Genomic DNA, 10,243 nt, shown 5'->3' on the forward strand with positions numbered 1-10,243 from the left:
TGTCTTTCATACATTATCTTTAAAAACCTGTTTTATTTCTTGCTGAGTTTTAACTCTAAGCTATTTTCTTTTCAGTCTTCACACTGCTTTTTTCTTTTCTTCTTGCTTTTTCAGACTTTTAAAAATAGTTTCATGTTACTAGTAAAAGACCTTTCTGGCAGGTATCTGATGAGGATCTTGATACATCCCCAGGTCTCCCAAGTGTAAATTCTTCTTCCTTTGTTCAGATTTCTAGCTACTAGGGTGGTGAACATTAGAGAGTTTCTCATTCATTGTGATACTGCTTGTATAGTTTAGATCTGTCTCCAAACAGCCCTGTTGCAGCAAGAGTGTCAAGTCGATTTTAGGTGAACCACACACCGTATGGTCTGATTGTGCCATAACAACACTACACATCTGGGCTCACTGATAACTTGTGTGCTTTGTTGGTTATGATGATATTTCATTCATCTCTGTGATACATAGGGGTCTTTTGCCTTTAGTTGGAGAATAGTGATCAAGATTAGATAGTCTCCCATAGATTCATGCCGTATAGAGCCCTTGCTGTTAAGTGCCATACTTAATTTTCTTTCTGTAAGGATCTCATATAGGTTTAATGTTTGCATCAACCTCTCCACCATTTTATGTAGGTTTCCATATGTTTTGTTCGTACAGAAGAGATATCGTCTCAGCAGTTAACACTTTTGTGACCTGAGAATGTGTTTCGGATGGACACTCACCTTTGATAGATTCCTATCCATCCTCCTCACTTCTGGTGTTCTTTCTTCATGCCTCTTGTAAGAATGACATTATTTCGAGTGCAAGTGTTTAAGGGGAGATGTTGTGCAAGAAGGTTGTGTTGCTCTCCTATTGGTGGAGAGGTAGAATTGTAGGATTTCATTAGGAGAACAGTATAATTATGGTGTTAGAAAAACATGCAAGTTCGAGAAGTCTTAATAGAAATGAATAAAATCCCTGTAACCCTGGTTATTCCTGATACAATCACACAGAAATGGAAACCAATGCACAGTTAAATCAAATAATTTCAGTTATGGTCCACTCTGTATTTTATGTAGAACGTAAGCAACTTTCCCTAATGTTTAGGTCAGTCCTATATAGTTAGCATTGTAACAGGCAAAAACATGACGTTATGTGTTGTGATGCAATACATATTGATAATAAACAGTTTGGAAAGAAGTCAATTAATTCTGCTCTAAGACTGTAACCCAGTATTGGAGGTGTGTGTGCTTCTTTATTTGGACAATATACTGTACATGTTATTCAAGATGTTGTTAAAACATGTAGGTTCAAAATGTCTTGATAGAAATTAAATATAAGCCCCGTAATTTGAGCACTTTTTGAAGGTGGACCTATCTCCAGTTACATATTGGAAATGGTGGTGTAATCAAATGAGTGATATACAAATAAAGGTAGTTTAGTAACATCAGGAAGGTCATCTGGTTTTTCAAGAAATGTCTATTTCTCTATGTTCTGGTGTAAATGTCTCATTTCCAGTATGATATAACCAATGGTGAGAATGTATGCGAAAATGTGTTAGGAATATTTTACTTTAGAAATGGCTGAATATGTGTGTATTTAAAACTCTGCTTAAGCATTTAAGTAAAGGTAACACCTGGAGACAGTTTAAAAAAGATATAATGATCAGTTTATAAAAATTTATATGAAAAATTATCTTAAACAAATAGTATGTTTTACTAAATTCAGCTTTCGCGATACAAGAAGAAATAAGCAAAGAATAAAAATATTGTTTTCGACAAAGATGAAACCAGTGAACGAAGATCATCGATTCCAGGTTCTAGATTAAGTTCAAAAGGTTGAACAGTATTTAGATTAGCAATCCAATAAGTTTTTTTTATTTCTCTGTAAGCTTTAATTTTGAATCCTGTTTGTTATCAATGGTTCAACAGAAGAGTATAATGAAACCCTATTTCATCAAAGTAAGAAAATGAAAATTTGGTAAATAATAACATAGTTATAGGGTTCCTAAAGTACTAAAAAAAACAAAAACTTAGCCACTGACAACTTTGAGGTACTTGACGTGCGAGTTTGGGTTTGTTACTTTGGATACGTGGTTCCAAGATATTATATGATATATAGTGATGAATAAAAATCATTGCAATCACTCTTTACATTGTTTTATTAAATATTTCATGCCTTATATATTTATAAGGTATTGAGAAAGTACAATTTTTCATGTTAAAAGCATTGTTCTCAGTTATTTCTACAGCCAGTGTGTATTATATCAGTTTCATGACCTGAAGAATTTGTGTGATAGGGTTTCTCCTGTAGTTTGTTATTAATATTATTTTCCAGTAAAGTGCACTTTAACATATTTTTATTAGTTGTCATTATGCTTGGAGATATTTCATTTCCTGTATCAATAAAATAATAGTCATGTTGACAATTTACTTTGACGTATTTTAGGGGGAATGTGATTCTTCAGATGAAAAAGCTCCTCAGAAATGGTTAATGAACAACTGGGCTTTGGTTTGGGCAATATATATATAAAGAACAACCTTTTGATGACATCAAGTGACTGTTAATAATTAATTACCTGGACAGAATTTATTTATTTAATATAAAAAAGCACTTGGTAAAAGTTTTGAGCATTACATAAAGATTGAAATTACCAAAAAAAAACATCTTATATTTGTACGTGTTTTATTCATACTGGTTGTGTTTTGAAAGAGATCATTCCAAATACAATAATTACACGTAAGGAGAGTCAGTCTTGATAGGTGGGAGAGAATTCTCTTGTGTTGCTAATGTATTATTTTCATTGAGCTATAAAATTCTATAAAGATGTGGTAATAATCAAAATAAATGTAGATCTAAAGTTAATCAGATATTTCTATTATGTAATATAGTTTTAATTTCTGAATTTCGAAAGTAAAATATTTTAATTTGTAACGTCTTAGTGTTCACATTTCTGTATCACGTGATGGCACTTGTTTGTTCCAAGTTGCTCATTTTGGATCGTCTTTTCACTTGACTGAGATTGAATACAACTTTCAGACATGCAGATTTTCCTAATACATAACATAATATTACAGTTACCAAGCTATCCCATAAAGCTCTGTTTTCTTACATGCAGTCTTTCAAAAATGTCAATAACTCTCTCTCTCTGTCTTTGACATTTGCTATTACATTATTGATAACCAATATTTAATCTTCTGTTTTATGCCACCTCGTTCACAGGATGGCTTTTAAGTTTATCGGGAACGTAGATTCAAATCTGCTATCACTAAGTTTAGTTTAACCAGCTAAGGAAATTGTTTTAATGCACAATGTTTGGTTAGAAAACCAGTTAAATTGTAATAATTATAGGACATTGTATGCTTTGTGTTTATTATTGTTTGTGCTCTAAAGTATATATTTGAAATTAATAAATAATTTGGGAAAAAAAAATAAACAGCCCAGTGAAAATTTGGGTTAGCATTTCTCAACACTTTAAGTCTTTGACAACAAAAGAAATTACAGCATTCACAATTAAGTACTAGATTTTTGTTATTTTTTGTGTACATATTTTGTTTGTTATAAAAGTAAAAAAAATACTTATTTGGTAACACGAGAAAATAAAAATGAAGAAATAGATTAATTTATTTGCAATATTTGTATATATGTATGAAGATTGTTTGTATTACATAATTTTATGCTGTAATTTGAACTTAGTGTATACAAGGTGATTCCTACATAGGCTTAGTATATTGGAAGTTGTCATATTTAACTGATGCAAGCCTGACAGTAGTCAGGATAAATAATGATAAGCTTCTATTGTAATCTGCAGGGATTTTAGAAATGACAAATGTTGTTTCATATTTTTTTTTTGGTGTGGTTACAAGGTTAAACAAATGGCCTGAGCTCATATAGTGTAAGGGTAGAGAAAATAATGCATAACATATAAAGTTTTACCAAAAATGACTTGATATTCAATTAGAAGATTCTAGAAGCTCTGCAAATGAAGTTAGGAAACTGTAATATTAAAGATATATAAATCACCATTAGTTTAAAATTGAGATAAATCTTTATATATATAAAAAAAATTCTTAAGGATGGATTTTTTTTTTAGTTTCTCGTTAGTTATTGTACCCACTATATTTTGTTTGATAAGAATCACTTCAGTGTTTGTTCCTTTCAATTTTTTCAGGGAATATTTTGGAGTTAAGATCGGCCTGTGATTTGCTTAGCTTGGATTTTACACCTGTATGTGATTTAAGCTTCATTAGTAGGAGTGTTGTGTTTACTGTATTGGGTGATGCTCACAGGTATGAATAAGGGGGAGAAAAAAGATTAAAGAGTAATCAAACAGTTTATTATTTTTAAAACTCATGTTTGATCATTTTTTAATTATACCTCGGATAAATCAGTTACTTAAAGCTACGTGATTGATGGAATGTGGTAAGTGATTAATCACTAGACTAATTAATCAATGGTTAGCTAATTAATTATTTTCACACAAGCCATTTGTCGCTGGAATAATTGCAAAGAATAATAATTGGAACCATTAATTTTTATTGGTTGATATGTTTTGAACCATTAATTTATCTTAAAATATTTTAAATAATTTTTGTGATAAATTGATTTAAACATAATTTAAGTTAATCAGTTATTTTATGTGGCATTATCATTGAAATTGATAATTGTATATTATGGTTGATTTGGGTGTCCAGCTGTACTGTGTTATTTCTATAGACTTAAAACTAAAATGCATTTGTTTTTATAGTAAGGGAATTTGTGAAGATTACAAGGACACCATTTTATGTCATCGGTGTGACGTAGAAGGATGTAGATATGGAAGATTAGGCCAGACGTGCACTTTTGCAAGAATAACTCATCTTTTCGACAATGGTGCTGCTGTATTTCTTGATTTTATGTCACTCTGGGGTAAGTATTATATAGATTTACATGTTAAAGCTGAAGAGGAATATATAATATTCTCTTCTTCAGACTCTGACAATTTTTTGTTATTTAGTTTTAAGACATTTTTAAATAATGCTTTTCTTGTGCTTATTTTCTTTTTGCATGTTGACTATCCAACATGCATAGTAATTTTGATCTCAAGATTAAAAATACATGCATCAGAAAATGTTCCAATTTCACATACAAAATTTTTATAACCTCCAGATAATTATCACCTTGTAATAGGGGAGACATCATTTGTTTTAAAAACAATTGTGGTTCTGGTTTTTATTCATCTTTCTATTCATAAGCAGCCAATTTTTGGTGAGTGTATTATCAGCACTTCATTGGTCATTTCTTTGTAGTATGATTTGTAGTATGTAGTTGCTCATCAATTTCATTAAAATCCAAACTGATGTGCTAATGATGTGATTTATTTTAACAAGAGGGATGAAAACTGTACACATATTTTAGCCAGTTTTTGTTCAAACTGCATTCATCTTTACATTCTTGATGTTGAATGGTTTCCAGAAACCTCTGACCCAGATGTTTCTGTTGCTGTCCACTGCCCGTGATCATTTATATGCATTAAAACGTATTCATTTATTTGTTGGATCAAAGAAGTGGTGTTTGGAGTAAGAAACTCCACAGAAATGTTTGTTGATGTGTAAATTAGGTTGTTAGGGTGATTTGGTGAGTTGTCATCAACCACTAGTGCTTTATGGGAAACATTTTCCATAGAAAACATCTCTTTACTGTAGGGCAGACAAAGTTGTAAACCAGTTGTCAAAATTGTTTTGTTCTTTAAACCTGTTCTGTCTGGCATCCTCTACCAATATAGATCAGTCTCTCAAATGTTGAAAACTTGACGGGTCATATATCCTCTTTGTTCAATAATATCTTTTAAACTGGTTGGCACATTGATGTTGCTTCCCTTTTAGCACTTGCCGCCTTTAGGCTGTGTAAATGATGCTCTTTTTTTTAATTTGTCAAGTCAGCCTTTGCTATCCATTATCTTAGGGCAATACCGATTTAGTAACTTAAGAGATAATTTTTTCTTTCTTGATAGTTGCTGTAGCTGATGATGAGAACATAAGTCTGGCTTTCGTCAAACTTCTTGATGGTTTCCAGTTTTGTTGTTACTGAGATGGGTTGTGTCTCAGTGTTTTGGCTTACTGCTGGCACTGGAATCACTTGAAGTATGCTTTACTAATCATTTTGTATTTAAGGGCAGAGTACAGTCTAAATAAAATTATATAAGTACATTGGTTGACGCCTTTCATGATCCGAACAAGACACTCTTAGCACACGGGCTGGTCAAACTGAAGTGTCATGATGTTTCAGTAAGTTACGTTCAGAATATAATTAAACCACTTATCTACCTTGATGTACGAACAAACTTGACAAGAAACCATAGATGATAATGCAGCTTTTAATATTATATAAATTTTAAGTTCTTAATAATATAAGAAAATATTTAAAAACAACTTTAAATTACCCTGGTGTGAGAATTTGAATATTTGTTCTTCAGTTATTTCCTCTTTTGAACTTCCCCCCTTAAACTATTTAAATGTTATGTAAAATGTCATTAATCTTCTAAATTTTATATGCTTCAATCATATGGAACTTCAGAGCAACCAATGAAAATGCAAGAACCTCTTGCCACACCCACCTTGCTCAAATTTACAAAATGTTAATACATTTTTGTGAGGCTAAGTCTTTTTAAATTTATAACCAACAGGAAGTCTAGAATACAAATGAGTGATTAAAGTATGATTCATCCCATATGATATTACAGATAATTGATAAATTTAGCTAATTAGATGTTTGAGCTTTTTGGATTTTATTTGCTCTAAATCTTTGTGATTTTTAGTCAGGTGGTATTCTGTACATTTAGTGTTTTAATATTTTTTAATGTTTGGTTAGTTTTGTATTTTGCCCAAAGGTACTTAAGGGCTAACTGCATTAGCCATCCCTAATTTAGCAATGACATACCAAAGAGAAGACAGTTAGTTAGTTACCACTCTTGAACTACTATTTTTATCAACAAAGAGTGTAATGGATTTTAATGTTACAACTTCCCGATGGGTAAAAGTATGAACATGTTTGGGGACAGGGATTTGAACCCATAACCAACAGACAGTGAGACAAACCATTACCATCATTTCTTCTCACTAGTTTGTGACCCTAAATTTATCTTTATAGTTTCACAACAATAATTCGTAATACGTTTTGTGTATCTTCATAAAAATTGTGTCAACTGTGAATAATGATTGAATCATTTGTTGAGAAAAACATAATTTATAATGAAGTCTCTTTTACTGCAAGAGTCTGCGAATGTGTGGAATCAGAAAATGTGAAACATTTTGATCAGTAAAACTAGAATGTATTTTGTATTATTCTACCCAAACTCTGTGTGAGGTTTGTCAATATGACCAATCTTGTAACCATTAAAATAAATCAAAATTATCTTTTTTGTTTTTCTATAATGATTTCAGATTGTAATATGAAACTACATTTGTTTATTCTAAATAGCCTTTTTTGTAACAGTGTTATTGCTCTATAAACTTAGGTTAACTAATATGCCTTCCAAACAGGTTGCAAAACATTTGGAAAACATGTAGGTCACATTATCTCAATGAACTACATAATGCACACGAGCTACTCACAGATTTCTTGATTGAGGAAAAAGTGACTGCAATCACAAAGTAATAACCGCCACAGTTGTCGTGTTTGTGTATCTCCTCCTTTCTCTTCTTGAGGATTTATCCTGGTGATATGATCATGCCAACACCACATTAAGCATCCATTTGTTTCCCTACCCCCCTTAATAACTGGATCTCCACTTTTCCAGGCACTCCTATGAGATACATGCAGTTTCTTCATGATTTTCTCATTTCTTGTCTCTTCATGTGAATTATTTGTACATGATCTACTCTGAAAATTCTGCACTTGTTCCTTACATCAAGTATTGGGGGTTACCCATTTAAGGACTTTGTTTCCACATGTTGTTTGTGATTTATTCCCATTGATATTTGCCATGTGCTTATGGCATATTCACTCTCTTGGCTGGACCAGATTCTTTCTTTCAGGTGTTTTTTCAGGTTTGCTGTGTCTCACTTTGAGGCTTTTGCCACTTATCTCAACACCAGACTTTTTTCTTGAGCTCTGACAGTTGAAGCTCTTAGCCAGAACTGGTCTCATCATTTTCTTATATAGCTGTGTCACCTCTATTGCTCCAACTTCACACATTGAATGGGATTTGCCTTGTTTATAACCACCTATACTTTCCAACTGTGTACCACTTTCTATATCACATTCCTCTTGTCCTTCATTTTTTTTTCTTCTTTCTCTCAACAGAAGTGGCAAACTTTTCACCACTGTTTTGTCTACCACTTCCTTCCTGTTCTATGGTGACTCACCACTCAGTCTTTTTCACGTGGTTGTTTAGCTATGGACTATCAATTTTCACTCCAGCTGGTTATTGGACAGCTTGGTTTTCTACATTTTGCCTTCCCCACTTTATTCCGATCCTTTTCATGCCTCGTTGGGACCTGACAATGATTTTATATTCTCTGACACATGCTCTGTTTGAATTATTGGCTTCTAGACATATTTCCATCTCCTTACCTGTGGTCTCCATTGTTCTGATTTTAATATCATTAGTGTTTTTTCACAGTCTTACATTGTACTTATACTTACTTTACCCAGACCAGGCTTCTTTTCTAAGACTTCTGTTACTTGGGATGGTGATTGTACTTTTCATCCTATTTCCCTGTTTCTTTCCTACATACTCATTTAGACTCATCTTCTGCATCTTGTCTTGGTGTTATTTGGCACGTACGTATTTTAAGGGCTCCTGCTATTTTTTTATTCTACCGTTGGACCTTTCATTGTCTAGATCTGTTGTTTGCTACTATTACAGTGTGGATAAGCCTTCAATTTGGATATTATTCCCTGTATGTTAGTGCATGTGGATGATTCTCACATGTCTTTCATACATTATCTTTAAAAACCTGTTTTATTTCTTGCTGAGTTTTAACTCTAAGCTATTTTTTTTCAGTCTTCACACTGCCTTTTCTTTTCTTCTTGCTTTTTCAGACTTTTAAAAATAGTTTCATGTTACTAGTAAAAGACCTTTCTGGCAGGTATCTGATGAGGATCTTGATACATCCCCAGGTCTCCCAAGTGTAAATTCTTCTTCCTTTGTTCAGATTTCTAGCTACTAGGGTGGTGAACATTAGAGAGTTTCTCATTCATTGTGATACTGCTTGTATAGTTTAGATCTGTCTCCAAACAGCCCTGTTGCAGCAAGAGTGTCAAGTCGATTTTAGGTGAACCACACACCGTATGGTCTGATTGTGCCATAACAACACTACACATCTGGGCTCACTGATAACTTGTGTGCTTTGTTGGTTATGATGATATTTCATTCATCTCTGTGATACATAGGGGTCTTTTGCCTTTAGTTGGAGAATAGTGATCAAGATTAGATAGTCTCCCATAGATTCATGCCGTATAGAGCCCTTGCTGTTAAGTGCCATACTTAATTTTCTTTCTGTAAGGATCTCATATAGGTTTAATGTTTGCATCAACCTCTCCACCATTTTATGTAGGTTTCCATATGTTTTGTTCGTACAGAAGAGATATCGTCTCAGCAGTTAACACTTTTGTGACCTGAGAATGTGTTTCGGATGGACACTCACCTTTGATAGATTCCTATCCATCCTCCTCACTTCTGGTGTTCTTTCTTCATGCCTCTTGTAAGAATGACATTATTTCGAGTGCAAGTGTTTAAGGGGAGATGTTGTGCAAGAAGGTTGTGTTGCTCTCCTATTGGTGGAGAGGTAGAATTGTAGGATTTCATCATGTTCAGTTCATGTTAAATGTGATTTTTTTAAATGGTGTTAAGCAGAAAATTTGATAATATCAAGGCTTCTTATTGTCTAAAGTTGTTTACATTTGAAAATTGGGAATTCTAAAGGATGTTTGTTAATACAAGAGTATGAAAACTAATGGTGTGCTTTAACAAAAACATTGTGTATACTGGTGTATCATACAAACTAACTTGTTTTCATTTGAGTTTGTAAGAAGTATGGGATTTCATCTTTTTATATCAGTCAAATTGTGCACTGAACCTATGCTGCTCAGGAATACCAGTTATTGATTAATTCTGATGTAATTATAATCTGTGACTAGTGTTAACGGGCGATAATTATCTTGTTAATTACATATGATAGGTTAGATTAAGCTTTTTTTTTTATATAAATACAAATATAATACTTTCATCATCTGTTAAGTTGTAGTGTTTTGAAAGATTTTCAGTTCTGCCATAATGTTTTAT

The 10,243-nt window shown here is 32.6% G+C and overlaps 1 protein-coding gene across 21 annotated transcripts in view; it reads left to right on the forward strand.

The window, feature by feature from the left end:
• The window catches only part of LOC143246190 (uncharacterized), a 54,456-nt gene that overhangs the window by 14,689 nt on the left and 29,524 nt on the right, over positions 1-10,243 (forward strand). For all 21 annotated transcript variants that reach the window (XM_076492425.1, XM_076492424.1, XM_076492412.1 and 18 more), the window contains exons 4-5: positions 4,148-4,265; positions 4,724-4,884. In XM_076492425.1, the coding sequence (XP_076348540.1) occupies positions 4,148-4,265; positions 4,724-4,884 (279 nt within the window). The remainder of the gene's footprint in view (positions 1-4,147; positions 4,266-4,723; positions 4,885-10,243) is intronic.

This window comes from Tachypleus tridentatus, chromosome 3, assembly GCF_004210375.1.
Source record: "Tachypleus tridentatus isolate NWPU-2018 chromosome 3, ASM421037v1, whole genome shotgun sequence".
NCBI lineage: Eukaryota > Metazoa > Arthropoda > Merostomata > Xiphosura > Limulidae > Tachypleus > Tachypleus tridentatus.